Here is an 18,864-nt window from a genome sequence, read left to right as displayed (position 1 = left end):
TTCACTTGATTGGACAAAATTGGAAAGGCACACACCTGTCTATATAAAGTCCCACAGTTGAAAGTGCACGTCAGAGCAAAAACCAAGCCATGGGGTCGAAGGAATTGTCCGTAGAGCACAGAGACACGATTTTGTTGAGGCACAGAATTGGGGAAGGGTACCAAAAAATGTCTGCAGCATTGAAGGTCCCCAAGAACACAGTGGCCTTCATCATTCTTAAATGGAAGAAGTTTGGAACCACCAAGACTCTTCCTAGTCCTGGTCGCCCAGCCGAACTGAGCAATTGGTTGAGAAGGGCCTTGGTCAGGGAGGTGACCAAGAACTGATGGTCACTCAGACAGAGCTCTAGAGTTCCTCTGTGGAGATGGGAGAACCTTCCAGAAGGACAACCACCTCTGCAGCACTCTACCAATCAGGCCTTTATGGTAGAGTGGCCAGATGGAAGGCACTCCTTAGTAGAAGGCACATGACAGCCGGTTGGAGTTTGTCAAAAGGCACCTAAAGACTTGAAGACCATGAAAAACAAGGTTCTCTGGTCTGATGAAACCAAGTTTGAACTCTTTGGCCTGAATGCCAAGTCTCACGTCTGGAGGAAACCTGTCACCTTCCCTACATTGAAGCATGGTGGTGGCAGCATCATGCTGTGTGGATGTTTTTCAGCTGCAAGGACTGGGAGACTAGTCAGGATCGATGGAAAGATGAATGAAGCCCTAAGGACCTCAGACTAGGGTGAAGGTTCACCTTCTAACAGGACAACGACCCTAAGCGCGCAGCTAAGACAGTGCAGGAGTGACTTCGGGACAAGTCTCTGAATGTCCTTGAGTGGCCCAGCCAGAGCCCGGACTTGAGCAAGAGCCCAGACTTGAACCCGATCTAACATCTCTAAAGAGACTTGAAATTAGCTGTGCAGATACGCTCCCCATCCAACCTGACAGAGCTTGAGAGGATCTGCAGAGAAGAATGGGAGAAACTTCCCAAATACAGGTGTGCCAAGCTTGTAGCGTCATACCCAAGAAGACTTGATTGAGGCTGTAATCGTTGCCAAAGGTGCTTCAACAAAGTACTGAGTAAAGGGTCTGAATACTTACTTAAAGTGATATTTAAGTTTTTTATTTGTAATACTTTTGCTGCAATTTCTAAAAACCTATTTTTGCTTTGTTGTTATGGGGTATTGTGTGTAGATTGATGAGGAGGAAAAAAATATGTAATCCATTTTAGAATAAGGCTGTAACGTAATTATTTGGAGGGAAAGGTCTAGGGGTCTGAATACTTTCCGAATGCGCTGTAGATAATAAATAAAAGTGAAATAAACAATGAAAAATGAGCACAAACTCATAAAAATTCCAAAGGAATAGAGACATTTATAATGTCATATTATGGCTATAAACAGTGTTTTAACGATGTGCAAATAGTTAATTAAAGTACAAAAGGGAAAATAAATAAACACAAATATGCGCTGTATTTACAATCTTTACACCACTCCATTTCATAAAGATGGGTTGTATTTAACATGGGGTTTGTTCTTCACTGGTTGCCCTTTTTTTGTGGCAACAGGTCACATACATTGCTGTTGGGATGGCACACTGTGGTATTTCACCCAATCGATATGGGAGTTGATCAAAATTGGATTTGTTTTCGAAATTCTATGCGGGCCTATGTAATCAAAGGGAAATATGTGTCTCTAATATGGTCATACATTTGGCAGGAGGTTAGGTAGTGCAGCTTAGTTTCCACCTCATTTGTGGGCAGTGTGCACAAAGCCTGTCTTCTCTTGAGAGCCAGGACTGATGCTCTCAATAGCAAGGCTATGCTCACTGAATCTGTAAGCTTTCCTTAAGTTTAGGATTAGACACAGTGGTCAGGTATTCTGCCACTATGTACTCTCTGTTTAGGGCCAAATAGCATTCTGCTCAGATTTTTTGTTAATTCTTTCCAATGTGTCAAGTAATTATCTTTTTGTTTTCTCATGATTTGGTAGTGTCTAATTGTGTTGCTGTCCTGGGACTCTGTGAGGTCTGTTTGTGTTTATGAACAGAACCCCAGGACCAGCTTGCTTAGGGGACTCTTCTCCAGGTAATGTCTCTGTAGGTGATGGCTTTGTTATGGAAGGTTTGGCAATCGCTTCCATTTAGCTGGTTGTAGAATTTTGATTTTGATAATTAGCAAGTATCCCTAAAATTCTGCTCTGCATGCATTATTTGGGGTTTTACGTTGTACACATAATATTTTTGCAGAATTCTGCATGCAGTCTCAATTTTGTGAATTATTTTTTGTGACCAGACCCCAGACCTCACAACCATAAAGGACAATGGGTTATATAACTGATTCAAGTAATTTTAGCCCAGTTCCTAATTGGTATGTCAAATTTGATGTTCCTTTTGATGGCATAGAAGGCCCTTCTTGGTCTCTCAGATCGTTCACAGCTTTGTGGAAGTTACCTGTGCCGATGTTTAGGCAGAGGTATGTATAGTTATTTATGTGCTCTAGGGCAACTGTGTCTACATGTAATTTGTATTTAAGGTCCTGGCAACTGAACTTTACTTGGAACACCATTATTTTTGTCTTACTGACATTTACTGTCAGGGCCCAGGTCTGTCAGGGCCCAGGTCTGACAGGGCCCAGGTCTGTCAGGGCCCAGGTCTGTCAGGGCCCAGGTCTGACAGATTATATGCAGAAGGTCTAGGTGGTGCTGTTGGTCCTCCTTGGTTGGAGACAGAAGCACCAGATCATCAGCAAACAGTAGATATTTGATTTTAGTATACACTTGCAAGTTCCACGCATATGAGGAAGCAGCATCACAGGCAGCCCAGAACTTTATTCCATTGGTTTTAGACGGTATGTACTGCCTGAAGGGGCAGCGGCCCCTAAATGGCATAAGCTGCTCATCAACAGTAACGTTGGGCCCAGGGTTGTAAAACAGGGGAAGGTGGTCCACCCACTTGTCCCACACTGATCTGATTGCATCTAGCTTGTCTCTCTGCTGTCGAACTGGTGCATCGGTCATCGAAGTGGATATTCCTGGAAATAATGTGGAAGTTTTCCAGAGACATTGTTGCATGGAAAAGTCATTTTCCAGTTTCTGCATCCCACAGGGATTCTGTGGATTCCCCATTTGATTTGAAAACACCAGCAAGGATTAGAACCCCAAAGTATGCATGTAAATGAGTCTGGTCCTTCTCCTTCCATCTCTCTCCAAAAACACGCCTTCTCTCCAAAATAGTGCAGTCCAGAATGATTTTCTGGATGTTGTCTGGGATGAACATTTCAAAAGAAGACTATGTCCTGCACATGAGTACCTGCCATCTGCGTTGGCCCTGGTTGTATCCTTATCAAATTGGCAACTGAGGGGGGGCTCATTCCTTGGGCAAGAAGACCACTACATTTCAAAAAGTTTTGACATCCATAATTCTCCTCCTGCAGACTGCTGATGAGCTGGTTGCTGACGGGCTGGTCCTGGGGCTGGCTGAGGGTCGACCTCATCCTCTTCTTCCAACTCACTGTCAGACTCCGAATTGACATAGACACAATCCTCATATTCTGAAAATTCTTCATCCTCCTTCCACACTGGCTTCTCTCTCTGCATATTTTTTGTTTTACTCCAAGGCCCTCTAAGCAGAGATCATTTTTTTGCCATACTGATTGATTGTGATAAGGAGCCACACATGCAAAGCTATTTATTTGTTGTGTCCCTCCCTCAATTTGCACCTGGCAGGGGTAGAGTTTGGGAAAATACAGATTTTTTTTACAATGTATCTTCCAGGTTCCCGCAAGAGATTGTGTAGTTTCACACACTACAAAGTGTAAAAAGTGCAAGAAAAGCGGGAGACAGGCAGATGGGCAGGGAGACAGACAGGTTCTTGGTGCTGTGTTGAAACAGCAGACCCAGGAAGGAGGAGGAAGAAAGAGTGAAGGCACACAGCAAATATTTTTGTTTCATTTTTACTTGTTTTCACCTACACACACACTTTTCCACACTTTTATTACCCTCGGGTCCAGTGGACCCGAAAACCACAAACGTTTTAAGTATAGCCAATTGGAATTTGTGGTCAGTATATTTTATCATTTCATGTATCATTTCCATCAACACTAAAGGCCTTTTTGGTTGGAGGGTTTGTATTTTGTCCTGTAGTTCAATCAATTGAATTGGAGAATCCAGTGGGTTCTGGTAGTCTTCAATAGTTGATTCTAGGATTGACATTTGATCATTTATATGTTTTTGCTGTTTGTTCTTTGTTATAGAGCGAGAAAGATTAGAGAAGTGGTTCATCCATACATCTCTGTTTTGATAGATAACTGTTGGTGTTTGTTCAGTGTGTTCCAATTTTCCCAGAAGTGCTCTATGGATTCTTCTCTCTCTCTCTCTCTCTCTCTCTCTCTCTCTCTCTCTCTCTCTCTCTCTCCCCCACCCTTCTCTCCACTCCCCTCTCCCCCTCTCTATCTCCTACTCTCTCCACTCCCTCTCCTTCCTTCTTTGTCCACTCCCTCCCCCTCTCCCACTCTCTCCCATATTCTCTAACTTTCTCTCTTTCTCTCTCTCTCTCTCTCTCTCTCTCTCTCTCCACTCCCTCTTTATCCCTCCCCCACACTCTCTCCCCCTTTCTCTCCCCCTCTCTATCTCTCCTCTTTCTTCTCTCTCTCCCCCCTCTATCTATACTTCCTCTCTCTGTCTGTTAAATTATTCAGGTGTTAGTTTTGTACCTGCCTCTCTCTTTGGGAGTTGCCAGGCAACTGAAAGACTATCCCAGGCCCCTGAACCAACCCACATGACAGCAATGCCCTCCCACCCCCAACACACACACACACACACACACACACACACACACACACACACACACACACACACACACACACACACACAAACAAACAAACACACTCAGTCTCTCACCAGTCCTGTCTGGTCTAATCTCGTCAGTTTGATCTGAGCCAGGCTCTCTCACCTGTCTAACGCTAACCCTAACGCTTCTCAATGCTTTGTATTTCCTGCAGGATAGTTGACTGACTGAACAAGCAGCATGTCTAAACCATCGTCCAACGTCAAAGCCCTGCAGGTAGGAGTGTGTGTCTGTGTGTGTGTATAATTTCTCTCAATAAAATATAGTACTGTTTTGAATCCATCTACAGTAGTTATTTTGTTTAAAATATAAATGACACTACAGAGGGACCTCCTCACTAAAATCTGTAGCTCTCCCAGTGGTCTAGTGTAGTTAGAGCTGGGTTACAGATACAACCTGTAGCTCTCCCAGCGGTCTAGTGTAGTTAGAGCTGGGTTACAGATACAACCTGTAGCTCTCCCAGTGGTCTAATGTAGTTAGAGCTGGGTTAGAGATACAACCTGTAGCTCTCCCAGTGGTCTAGTGTAGTTAGAGCTGGGTTACAGATACAACCTGTAGCTCTCCCAGCGGTCTAGTGTAGTTAGAGCTGGGTTACAGATACAACCTGTAGCTCTCCCAGTGGTCTAGTGTAGTTAGAGCTGGGTTAGAGATACAACCTGTAGCTCTCCCAGTGGTCTAGTGTAGTTAGAGCTGGGTTACAGATACAACCTGTAGCTCTCCCAGTGGTCTAATGTAGTTAGAGCTGGGTTAGAGATACAACCTGTAGCTCTCCCAGTGGTCTAGTGTAGTTAGAGCTGGGTTACAGATACAACCTGTAGCTCTCCCAGTGGTCTAATGTAGTTAGAGCTGGGTTAGAGATACAACCTGTAGCTCTCCCAGTGGTCTAGTGTAGTTAGAGCTGGGTTAGAGATACAACCTGTAGCTCTCCCAGTGGTCTAGTGTAGTTAGAGCTGGGTTAGAGATACAACCTGTAGCTCTCCCAGTGGTCTAATGTAGTTAGAGCGGGGTTAGAGATACAACCTGTAGCTCTCCCAGTGGTCTAATGTAGTTAGAGCTGGGTTACGGATACAACCTGTAGCTCTCCCAGTGGTCTAGTGTAGTTAGAGCTGGGTTACAGATACAACCTGTAGCTCTCCCAGTGGTCTAGTGTAGTTAGAGCTGGGTTACAGATACAACCTGTAGCTCTCCCAGTGGTCTAGTGTAGTTAGAGCTGGGTTACAGATACAACCTGTAGCTCTCCCAGTGGTCTAATGTAGTTAGAGCTGGGTTAGAGATACAACCTGTAGCTCTCCCAGTGGTCTAGTGTAGTTAGAGCTGGGTTAGAGATACAACCTGTAGCTCTCCCAGTGGTCTAATGTAGTTAGAGCGGGGTTAGAGATACAACCTGTAGCTCTCCCAGTGGTCTAGTGTAGTTAGAGCTGGGTTACAGATACAACCTGTAGCTCTCCCAGTGGTCTAGTGTAGTTAGAGCTGGGTTACAGATACAACCTGTAGCTCTCCCAGTGGTCTAGTGTAGTTAGAGCTGGGTTACAGATACAACCTGTAGCTCTCCCAGTGGTCTAGTGTAGTTAGAGCTGGGTTAGAGATACAACCTGTAGCTCTCCCAGTGGTCTAGTGTAGTTAGAGCTGGGTTACAGATACAACCTGTAGCTCTCCCAGTGGTCTAATGTAGTTAGAGCTGGGTTAGAGATACAACCTGTAGCTCTCCCAGTGGTCTAGTGTAGTTAGAGCTGGGTTAGAGATACAACCTGTAGCTCTCCCAGTGGTCTAGTGTAGTTAGAGCTGGGTTACAGATACAACCTGTAGCTCTCCCAGTGGTCTAATGTAGTTAGAGCTGGGTTAGAGATACAACCTGTAGCTCTCCCAGTGGTCTAGTGTAGTTAGAGCTGGGTTAGAGATACAACCTGTAGCTCTCCCAGTGGTCTAGTGTAGTTAGAGCTGGGTTAGAGATACAACCTGTAGCTCTCCCAGTGGTCTAATGTAGTTAGAGCTGGGTTAGAGATACAACCTGTAGCTCTCCCAGTGGTCTAGTGTAGTTAGAGCTGGGTTACAGATACAACCTGTAGCTCTCCCAGTGGTCTAATGTAGTTAGAGCTGGGTTAGAGATACAACCTGTAGCTCTCCCAGTGGTCTAGTGTAGTTAGAGCTGGGTTAGAGATACAACCTGTAGCTCTCCCAGTGGTCTAATGTAGTTAGAGCGGGGTTAGAGATACAACCTGTAGCTCTCCCAGTGGTCTAATGTAGTTAGAGTTGGTTTAGAGATACAACCTGTAGCTCTCCCAGTGGTCTAGTGTAGTTAGAGCTGGGTTAGAGATGACAACATGTGGGCCTCCCGGGTGGCGCAGTGGTTAAGGGCGCTGTACTGCAGCGCCAGCTGTGCCATCAGAGTCCTGGGTTCGCGCCCAGGCTCTGTATCTGTGTATCTCTCTACAACCAGAACTAAAGCTAAACTGTGTAGCTCTGTAGCTCTCCAGGACCAGGACCAGGACTGGAACTAAAGCCTGTAGCTCTGTAGTTTTCCAGGACCAGGACTAGAACTAAAGCCTGTAGCTCTGTAGTTTTCCAGGACCAGAACTAGAACTAAAGCATGTAGCTCTGTATTTCCCCAGGGCACATGCAGGAATATAGGACCAGGAATATAACTCAAGCCTGTATCTGTGTATCTCTCTACAACCAGAACTAAAGCTAAACCGTGTAGCTCTGTAGCTCTCCAGGACCAGGACTGGAACTAAAGCCTGTAGCTCTGTAGTTTTCCAGGACCAGGACTAGAACTAAAGCCTGTAGCTCTGTAGCTCTCCAGGACCAGGACTAGAACTAAAGCCTGTAGCTCTGTAGTTTTCCAGGACCAGGACTAGAACTAAAGCCTGTAGCTCTGTAGCTCTCCAGGACCAGGACAGGAACTAAAGCCTGTAGCTCTCCAGGACCATGACTAGAACTAAAGCATGTAGCTCTGTATCTCTCCAGGACCAGGGCGCATGCAGGGTTATAGGACCAGGAATATAACTAAAGCCTGTATCTGTGTATCTCTCTACAACCAAAACTAAAGCTAAACCGTGTAGCTCTGTAGCTCTCCAGGATCAGGACTGGAACTAAAGCCTGTAGCTCTGTAGTTTTCCAGGACCAGGACTGGAACTAAAGTCTGTAGCTCTGTAGTTTCCAGGACCAGGACTGGAACAAAAGCCTGTAGCTCTGTAGCTCTCCAATACCAGGGCTATAATTAAAGCATGTAGATCTCCAGCACCAGGACTAGTGCAGGGTTAACACCGAAGCCTGAATCTCTGTAACTCTCTAGGACCAGGATTAGCACCAAAGCCTGTAGCTCTGTAGATCTCCAGGACCAGGACTAGAACTAAAGCCTGCAGCTCTGTAGATCTCCAGGACCAGGACTAGAACTAAAGCCTGCAGCTCTGTAGCTCTCTATGACCAGGGCTAAAACTAAAACCTGTAGCTCTTTAGCTCTCCGGGACCCAGTCTCATGCGGGATTTAAACTAAAGCCTGTAGCTTTGCAGCTTTCCAGGAACAGAGGTAGTGCAGGCTTAGACCAAAGATTCCCATTAGAGAGAAGGGAGCTGGCCAGGCAGAGACAGCAAGGGCAGTTCGTCGCCCCAGTGCCTTACCATTCAACATCACACCCCTGGGAAAGACTACACTCAATCAAAGGACATACTGAATAGATGAGTCTTCAATAAAAAAATATTTAAAAAAATATTTCACCTTTATTTAACCAGGTAGGCTAGTTGAGAACAAGTTCTCATTTGCAACTGCGACCTGGCCAAGATAAAGCATAGCAATTCGACACTTACAACAACACAGAGTTACACATGGAATAAACAAAACATACAGTCAATAATACAGTAGAACAATACTGGTAGAGGTACTGGGGTGCACAGGAGCAAAATAAATAAATACCAGTATGGGGATGAGGTAGGTAGATGGGCTGTTTACAGATGGTCTATGTACAGGTGTAGTGATCTGTAAGCTGGTGGTTAAAGCTAGTGAGGGAGATGTGAGTCTCCAGCTTCAGAGATTTTTGCAATTCGTTCCAGTCATGGGCAGCAGAGAACTGGACGGAAAGACGACCAAAGGAGGAATTGGCTTTGGGGGTGACCAGTGAGATATACCTGCTGGAGCGCGTGCTACGAGTGGGTGCTGCTATGGTGACCAGTGAGCTGAGAGAAGGCGGGGCTTTACCTAGCAGAGACTTGTAGATAACCTGTAGCCAGTGGATTTGGCGACGAGTATGAAGCGAGTGCCAACCAACGAGAGCGTACAGGGAACAATGGTGGGTAGTGTATGGGGCTTTGGTGACAAAACGGATGGCACTGTGATAGACTGCATCCAATTTGTTGAGGAGAGTGTTGGAGGCTATTTTATAGATGACATCACTGAAGTCGAGGATGGATGGTCAGTTTTACGAGGGTATGTTTGGCAGCATGAGTGAAGGATGCTTTGTTGCGATATAGGAAGCCGATTCTAAATTTAATGTTGGATTGGAGATGCTTAATGTGAGTCTGGAAGGAGAGTTTACAGTCTAACAAGACACCCAGGTATTTGTAGTTGTCCATGTATTCTAAGTCAGAGCCGTCCAGCATCACTACTCTGGAGAGCAGGTGCGGGCATTGATCGATTGAATAGCATGCATTTAGTTTTACTTGTGTGTAAGAGCAGTTGGAGGCCACGGAAGGAGAGTTGTATGGCATTGAAGCTTGTCTGGAGGTTAGTTAACACAGTGTCCAAGGTGGGGCCAGAAGTATACAGAATGGTGTCGTCTGCGTAGAGGTGGATCAGAGAATCACCAGCAGCAAGAGCAACATCATTGATGTATACAGAAAAGAGAGTCGGCCCGAGAATTGAACCCTGTTGCTCCCCCATAGAGACTGCCAGAGGTCCGGACAACAGGCCCTCCGATTTGACACACTGAACTCTATCAGAGAAGTAGTTGGTAAACCAGGCGAGGCAATCATTTGAGAAACCAAGGCTGTCAAGTCTGGCCATGTCGATGAATACGGCTGCACAGTAATGTCTCTTATCGATGGCGGTTATGATGTCGTTTAGAACCTTGAGCATGGCTGAGGTGCACCCATGACCAGCTCTGAAACCAGATTGCATAGCGGAGAAGATATGGGGGGATTCGAAATGGTCAGTAATCTGTTTGTTAACTTTGCTTTTGAAGACCTTAGAAAGACAGGGTAGGATAGATATCGGTCTGTAGCAGTTTGGGTCTAGAGTGTCACCCCCTTTGAAGAGGGGGATGACCGCGACAGTTTTCCAATCTTTAGGAATCACAGACGATACAAAAGAGAGGTTGAAATTTGAGTAATAGGAGAGGTTGAGAGGCTAGTAATAGGGGTTGCAACAATTTTGGCAGATACTTTTAGAAAGAGATGGTCCAGATTGTCTGGTCCGGCTGATTTGTTGGGGTCCAGATTTTGCAGCTCTTTCAGAACATCTGCTATCTGGATTTGGGTAAAGGAGAAATGGTGTGGGCTTTGGCTGGTTGCTGTGGAGGGTGCAGGGCAGTTGACTGGGGTAGGGTTAGCCATGTGGAAAGCATAGCCAGCCGTAGAGAAATGCTTATTGAACTTCTCAATTATAGTGGATTTATCGGTGGTGACAGTGTTTCCTAGGCTCAGAGCAGTGGGCAGCTGGGAGGAGGTGCTCTTATTCTCCATGGACTTTACAGTGTCCCAAAACTTTTTTGAGTTAGTACTACAGGATGCAAATTTCTGTTTGAAAAAGCTTGCCTTAGCTTTTCTAACTGCCTGTGTATATTTGTTCCTAACTTCCCTGAAAAGTTGCATATCACGGGGGCTATTCGATGCTAATGCAGAATGCCACAGGATGTTTTGATGCTGGTCAAGGGCAGACAGGTCCGGAGTGAACCAAGGACTATATCTATTCCTAGTTCTACATTTTTGGAGATGGGCATGCTTATTTAAGATGGTGAGGAAGGCACTTTTAAATAATAGCCAGGCATCATCTACTGACGGGATAAGGTCAATGTCATTCCAGGATACCCCGTCCAGGTCGATTAGAAAGGCCTGCTCGCAGAAGTGTTTCAGGGAGCGTTTGACAGTGATGAGTGGTGGTCGTTTGGTCGCAGACCCATTACGGATGCAGTCAATGAAAAAGTGATCGCTGAGATCTTGATTGAAAACAGCAGAGGTGTTTTTGGAGGGTGAGATAGTTAGGATGACATTTATGAGGGTGTTTACTGATTTGGGGTTGTACCTGGTAGGTTCATTGATAATTTGTGTGAGATTGAGGGCATCAAGCTTAGATTGTAGGATGGCCGGGGTGTTAAGCATGTCCCATTTTAGGTCACCTAGTAGCACGAGCTCAGAAGATAGATGGAGGGCAATCAATTCACATATGGTATCGAGGGCACAGCTGGGGGCAGAGGGAGGTCTATAGCAAGCGGCAACAGTGAGAGACTTGTTTCTGGAAAGGTGAATTTTTAGAAGTAGAAGCTCAAATTGTTTGGGTACAGACTTAGATAGTAATACAGAACTCTGCAGGCTATCTTTGCAGTAGATTGCAACACCGCCCCCTTTGTCAGTTCTATCTTGGCGGAAAACGTTATAGTTAGCGATGGAGATTTCAGGGTTTTTGGTGGTTTTCCTAAGCCAGGATTCAGACACGGCTAAGACAACATAAAGACTTAAAGGTCAAGACCAACTCTGAGTCTCTCACATGGATAGGCAGACGATTCCATAAAAGTGTAGCTCTATGTGAGAAAGCCCTGCCTCCAGCTGTTTGCTAACAAATTCTATGAACAGTAAGGAGGTCTGTGTCTTGTGACCATAACGTACGTGTAGGTACAGTATATACAACAGGACCAAATCAGAGAGATAAGTAGGAGAAAGTCCACGAAAACCTTGAAATCAGCCCTAGCCTTAACAGGAAGTCAGTGTAGAGAGGCTAGCACTGGAGTAATATCATACATTTTTGGGGTTCTTGTCAAGATTCTAGCAGCCGTATTTAGCACTAACTGAAGTTGATTTAGTGCTTTATCCGGGTAGCTAGAGAGTACTCCATTGCAGTCGTCTAATCTAGAAGTGATAATAGCATGAATTAGCTTTTCTGCATCATTTTAAAAAAAAATATATTTTTGCAAGGTTAAGAAGATGGAAAAAAGCTGCCCTTGAAATATTCTTGATATGTTCGTCAAAATAGAAATTAGGGTCCAAAGTAACGCAGTCCTTCGGAGATTTATTTGTGACGACAGTACAACCATCAAGATTAATTGTCAGATCCAACAACAGATCTCGTTATTTCTTGGGACCTAGAACTAGCATCTCTGCCACCATCCACTTCCTTATGTCTGAGACACAGACTTCCAGGGTAGGCAATTTTAGGGTTTTACCATGTTTCATCAAAATGTGCAGCTGTGTGTCGTCTGCATAGCAATGAAAGTTGACATTGTGTTTCCGAATGACATTACCAAGAGGTAGAATATATAGTGAAAACAATAGTGGTCCTAAAACGGAACCTTGAGGAATATTGAAACGTACAATTTATTTTTCAGAGGACAAACCCCCCACAGAGACAAACTGATATAAGATCCAAACCGGGCCAGAACTTGTCCATGTATGTAACGATGTGCGCTGAGAGTCGGGAACCAAGTTCAGGGAGTGAGTGTTTTAATAAATGAACACAACATAATACAAACTAAGAAACACAGACAGCGCACAGACATGGAACAGAAACAATGATGCCTGGGGAAGGAACCAAAGGTAGTGACATATAAAGGGCAAGTAATCAAGGAGGTGATGGAGTTCAGGTGAGTGTCATCATATGCTGATGCACTTAATGATGGTGACAGGTGTGTGCCATAACGAGCAGCCTGGTGACCTAGAGGCCAGAGAGGTAGCACACGTGACAGTGTAGACCAATTATGACTTCCAATCTCTCCAAAAGAATGTGGTGATCGATGGTGTCTAGGTCTAGGAGCACGAGGAAAGATGCAGAGCCTTGGTCTGACGCCATTTAAAGGTTATTTACCACCTTCAATAGTGCAGTCAGTATGATGATGGGGTCTAAAATGTACTGGAGTGTTTCGTATACGTTATTTGTCTTCAGGAAGGCAGTAAGTTGCTGCAACAGCTTTTTCTAAAATGTTTAAGAGGAATGGGTGATTAGATATAGGCCGGTCAATGTTTGGCTTTTTCAGGAGAGGCTTTATTACTGCCACTTTTAGTGAGTTTGGTGCACATCCGGACGATAGGGAGCTGTTTATTATGTTCAAAATAGGAGGGCCTAGCAAAGGAAGTAGCTCTTTCAGTAGTTTAGTTGGAATTGGGTCCAGTAAGCAGCTGGTTTAGAGGCCATGACTATTTGATGAATGTGTCGAGAGAGCATAAAAACTTGAGTGTCTCTATTGATCCTAGGTCGTGGCAGTTCTATACACTCAGGATAACTAAGTTTTGGAGAAATATGCAGATTCAACGAGGAGTCCATAGTTTGCTTTCCGATGATCATGATCTTTTCATCAAAGAAGATCATCAATTCATCACTGCTGAAGTAAAGGCCATACTCACTTGGGGAATGCTGCTTTTTAGTTAGCTTTGCGACAGTATCAAAGATATGTAAATGTTTGATTGTTTTTATTCTCCTCAATTAGGTTGGAAAAGTAGGCTGATCAAGCAGCAGTGAGGGCTTCTGGATATTGCACGGTACTGTCATTCCAAGCTAGTTGGAAGACTTCCAGTTTAGTGGTGAGGGCTCTTCTGGATACTGCACGGTACTGTCATTCCAAGCTAGTCGGAAAACTTCCAGTTTAGTGGTGAGGGCTCTTCTGGATACTGCACGGTACTGTCATTCCAAAATAGTCGGAAAACTTCCAGTTTGTTGGAGCGCCATTTCCTTTTCAACTGATACGCAAAACAACGTCTGATTCAAAGCGTAGAATTTTTCAATTTACATTTTTAAACAAAATTCTTGCAAACAATAGAATGTTATATATATGGAGGATACAACCATCACAGCTCTGCAGATTTTGCAATGAAGAGACCGAATCATTAGATCATTTGTTTTGGTACTGTCCATTGTTTTGGCACTGCTTGTTTTTGGTCGCAGGTCCAGGAATGGTTGAAGAAGAGCAACATTTACTCTGCATAACTCTGCAGATAGCAATACTGGATGATTTGAAAAGTCAGTTGATGATCAATAATATAATAATACTTTAAGCAAAAATGTTTATCTTTAATTTACAATCTGTAGAAACTATGAGAATAGAAAGGTTCAGAACTTTGGGAAACATCACAGCAAAAATGTTTTTATTTTAGCTCCTTGGGTAGGTGGTTAACAATGACGCCTGGGAGATTGAGGGCATCCATCCTTGGGTCGGTGGAGGGAGTCTAAAAGGGCATCTAGAAATTAGTTGTATCCTTGGTTCTGAGCAGATGATTTGTTGCAATTGCAAATACACTGCTCAAAAAACTAAAGGGAACACTTAAACAACACAATGTAACTCCAAGTCAATCACACTTTTGTGAAATCAAACTGTCCACTTAGGAAGCAACACTGATTGACAATAAATTGCACATGCTGTTGTGCAAATGGAATAGACAACAGGTGGAAATTATAGGCATTTAGCAAGACACCCCCAATAAAGGAGTGGTTCTGCAGGTGGGGACCACAGACCACTTCTCAGTTCCTATGCTGATGTTTTGGTCACTTTTGAATGCTGGCGGTGCTTTCACTCTAGTGGTAGCATGAGACGGAGTCTACAACCCACACAAGTGGCTCAGGTAGTGCAGCTCATCCAGGATGGCACATCAATGCGAGATGTGGCAAGAAGGTTTGCTGTGTCTGTCAGCGTAGTGTCCAGAGCATGGAGGCGCTACCAGGAGACAGGCCAGTACATCAGGAGACATGGAGGAGGCCGTAGGAGGGCAACAACCCAGCAGCAGGACCGCTACCTCCGCCTTTGTGCAAGGAGGAGCACTGCCAGAGCCCTGCAAAATGACCTCCAGCAGGCCACAAATGTGCATGTGTCTGCTCAAACGGTCAGAAACAGACTCCAACAGAGGGTGGTATGAGGGCCCAACGTCCACAGGTGGGGGTTGTGCTTACAGCCCAACACCGTGCAGGATGTTTGGCATTTGCCAGAGAATACCAAGATTGGCAAAAACGCCACTGGCGCCCTGTGCTCTTCACAGATGAAAGCAGGTTCACACTGAACACATGTGACAGACGTGACAGAGTCTGGAGACGCCATGGAGAACATTCTGCTGCCTGCAACATCCTCCAGCATGACCGGTTTGGCGGTGGGTCAGTCATGGTGTGGGGTGGCATTTCTTTGGGGGGCCGCACATCCCTCCATGTGATCGCTAAAGATAGCCTGACTGCCATTAGGTACCGAGATGAGATCCCTCAGACCCCTTGTGAGACCATATGCTGGTGCGGTTGGCCCTGGGTTCCTCCTAATGCAAGACAATGATAGACCTCATGTGGCTGGAGTGTGTCAGCAGTTCCTGCAAGAGGAAGGCATTGATGCTATGGACTGGCCCGCCCGTTCCCCAGACCTGAATCCAATTGAGCAAATCTGGGACATCATGTCTTGCTCCATCCACCAACGCCACGTTGCACCACAGACTGTCCAGGAGTTGGCGGATGCTTTAGTCCAGGTCTGGGAGGAGATCCCTCAGGAGACCATCCACCACCTCATCAGGAGCATGCCCAGGCATTGTAGGGAGGTCATACAGGCACGTGGAGGCCACACACACTACTGAGCCTCATTTTGACTTGTTTTAAGGACATTACATCAAAGTTGGATCAGCCTGTAGTGTGGTTTTCCACTTTAATTTTGAGTGTGACTCCAAATCCAGACCTCCATGGGTTGATAAATTTGATTTCCATTGATCATTTTTGTGTGATTTTGTTGTCAGCACATTCAACTATGTAAAGAAAACAAGTATTTAATAAGAATATTTCATTCATTCAGATCTAGGATGTGTTATTTTAGTGTTCCCTTTATTTTTTTGAGCAGTGTATAAGATGGTGGTCCGATAGTCCAGGATTATGAGGAAAAACATTTCCACAATATTTAACCCATGGGACTAAACTAGATCCAGGGTATGAATGTGACAGTGAGTAGGTCCAGATACATGTTGGACAAAACTTCTTCATTACACAAAGGAATAACCTCAACCAAAGGTCCCTTAGAAATTTTAAACACAGTGATGGAGCAGCAACAGAAACTAAAACAGAGTGATGGAGCAACAACAGAATCTAAATAAGAGTGATGGAGCATCATCAGAAACTAAAACAGAGTGATGGAGCATCATCAGAAACTAAAAAAGAGTGATGGAGCATCATCAGAAACTAAAACAGGGTGATGGAGCAGCATCAGAAACTAAAACAGGGTGATGGAGCATCATCAGAAACTAAAACAAACTGATGGTGCAGCAACAGAAACAAAAACAGAGTAATGGAGCAGCAATAGAAACTAAAACATAGTCATGGAGCAGCAACAGAAACTGTTAGAAACTGTGTTCATGAAACTCAGTTAGGAACACTTTATATGGCCCAGGAGGCCTGTAAAACAGTTGCTATAAAAAGTGATTGAGTAGGCTGCATAGATTTCATGACTAAAAGTTAAAAAGACAAAATGCTGTATTTTTTCAATTGTTTTATTTGCTATCGTAAATGTTAGCAACACCTCCCGCCTTTGCAGGATGCACAGGAGATATGGTCACTAGTGTAACCAGGAGGAGAGGCCTAATTTATTAACACAGTAAATTCATCAGGCTTGAGCCATGTTTCAGTCAGGCCAATCACATCAAGGATATGAACAGTGATTAGTTCATTGACTATGACTGCCTTGGAAGTGAGGTATCTAACATTAAGTAGTCCTATTAAGATGTGAGATTATCACAATCTATTTCAATAATGGCAGGAATGGAGGAGGTCTTTATTCCAGTGAGGTTGTTAAGGTGAACACAGCCATGTTTAGATTTGCGGCACAGACACGGTCTCAATGAGGAAAGCTTAGCTGACAACACTGACTGTGCTAGTGGCAGACTCCACCAAGCTGGCAGGCTGGCAAACAGACTGCTGCCTGGCCTGCACCCTATCTCATTGTGGAACTAGGGGAGTTAGAGCCCTGTCTACGTTGATAGATAAGATGAGACAATACCGACATTCATAATATGTTAAGCACACCGTGTGTGTGTGTGTGTGTGTGTGTGTGTGTGTGTGTGTGTGTGTGTGTGTGTGTGTGTGTGTGTGTGTGTGTGTGTGTGTGTGTGTGTGTGTGTGTGGGTGTGTGTTTCATTTCCATACTCTTAATAGAACAGGACCAAACCAGGATGTAGTGTCTGTAACCAAAGCAGAGGGTTTTGTGGCATTACAGACACCAGGTTCACACACACATCAGTCAATACACACACAATACTCAGGGATCTATAAGTAAATAACTTGCAAAGAGTCTAGAGGAGGTTTACACCAATCCAATGCTCTTAAATGTGTGCTGAGGAGTGAACGAATGCTGAGGAGTGAACGAATGCTGAGGAGTGAACAAATGCATTTCAGGAGAAAGGACAGAGAATTGGAAAGCTGTACATGTGGCCTCGAGAGTTGAGTGTGTCTGATTGGTTGTTGCTCCTGTCCAACAGGCAAATCTAAATATTCCGATGGGAGCGCTGCGTCCAGGTGCGGGACATCCTGTCAAGAGGAGAGAGGATACTGTAGACACAGAGGAGGTCAGACACACACACACACACACACACACACACACACACACACACACACACACACACACACACATAAACAAACACGCACCAATATGGCTTGAGGACCTACAGTTGAAGTCGGAAGTTTAGATACACTTAAGTTGGAGTCAATAAAACTCGTTTTTCAACCACTCCACAAATTTCTTGTTAACAAACTATTGTTTTTGTGCATGACTATCTACTTTGTGCATGACACAAGTCATTTTTCCAACAATTGTTGACAGAGATTTTTTCACTTCTAACTCACTGCATCACAATTCCAGTGGGTCAAGAGTTTAGATACACTAATTTGACTGTGCCTTTAAACAGCTTGGGAAATTCCAGCAAATGATGTCACGGCTTTAGAAGATTCTGATAGGTTAAATGACATAAATCCATTTGAGTCAATTGGAGGTGTACCTGTGGATGTATTTCAAGGCCTACCTTCAAACTTGCTTGACATCATGGGGAAATCAAAAGAAATCAGCCAAGACCTCAGAAAAAAAGTTCATCCTTGGGAGCAATTTCCAGATGCCTGAAGGTACCATGTTCATCTGTACAAACAATAGTATGCAAGTATAAACACCATGGGACCACGCAGCAGTCATACCGCTCAGGAAGGAGACGCGTTCTGTCTCCTAGAGATGAACGTACTTTGGTGCGAGAAGTGTAAATCAATCCCAGAACAACAGCAAAGGACCTTGTGAAGATGCTGGAGGAAACAGGTACAAAAGTATCTATATCCACAGTAAAACGAGTCCTATACTGACATAACCTGAATGGCTGCTCAGCAAGGAAGAAGCCACTGCTCCAAAACCGCCATGAAAAAGCCAGACTACGGTTTGCAACTGCACATTGGGACAAAGATCGTACTTTTTGGAGAAATATCTTATGGTGTGATAAAACGAAAATAGAACTGTTTGGCCATAATGACCATCATTATGTTTGGAGGAAAAAGGGGGAGGCTTGCAAGTCGAAGAACACCATCCCAACCGTGAAGCACGGGGGTGGCAGCATCATGTTGTGGGGGTGCTTTGCTGCAGGAGGGATTGATGCACTTCACAAAATAGATGGCATCATGAGGGAGGAAAATTATGTGGATATTTTGAAGCAACATCTCAAGGCATCAGTAAGGAAGTTAAAGCTTGGTTGCAAATGTGTCTTCCTAATGGACAATGACCCCAAGCTTCCAAAGTTGTGGCAAAATGGCTTAAGGACAACAAAGTCAAGGTATTGGAGTGGCCATCACAAGACCCTGACCTCAATCCTATGGAAAATGTGAGGGAAGAACTGAAAAAGCGCGTGCGAGCAAGGA

The 18,864-nt window shown here is 44.5% G+C and overlaps 1 protein-coding gene across 1 annotated transcript in view; it reads left to right on the top strand.

Moving 5' to 3' along the window:
* Positions 1-18,864, top strand: part of smpx (small muscle protein X-linked) — a 36,061-nt gene that overhangs the window by 13,423 nt on the left and 3,774 nt on the right. The window contains exons 3-4 of the mRNA XM_021562221.2: positions 4,987-5,048; positions 17,454-17,540. Coding sequence (XP_021417896.1) covers positions 5,013-5,048; positions 17,454-17,540 — 123 coding nt within the window. The 5' untranslated portion in view covers positions 4,987-5,012. The remainder of the gene's footprint in view (positions 1-4,986; positions 5,049-17,453; positions 17,541-18,864) is intronic.

The sequence above is a fragment of the Oncorhynchus mykiss genome, chromosome 15 (genome assembly GCF_013265735.2).
Source record: "Oncorhynchus mykiss isolate Arlee chromosome 15, USDA_OmykA_1.1, whole genome shotgun sequence".
In the NCBI taxonomy this organism is placed as follows: domain Eukaryota; kingdom Metazoa; phylum Chordata; class Actinopteri; order Salmoniformes; family Salmonidae; genus Oncorhynchus; species Oncorhynchus mykiss.
This window is presented reverse-complemented; position numbering and strand designations above follow the sequence as displayed.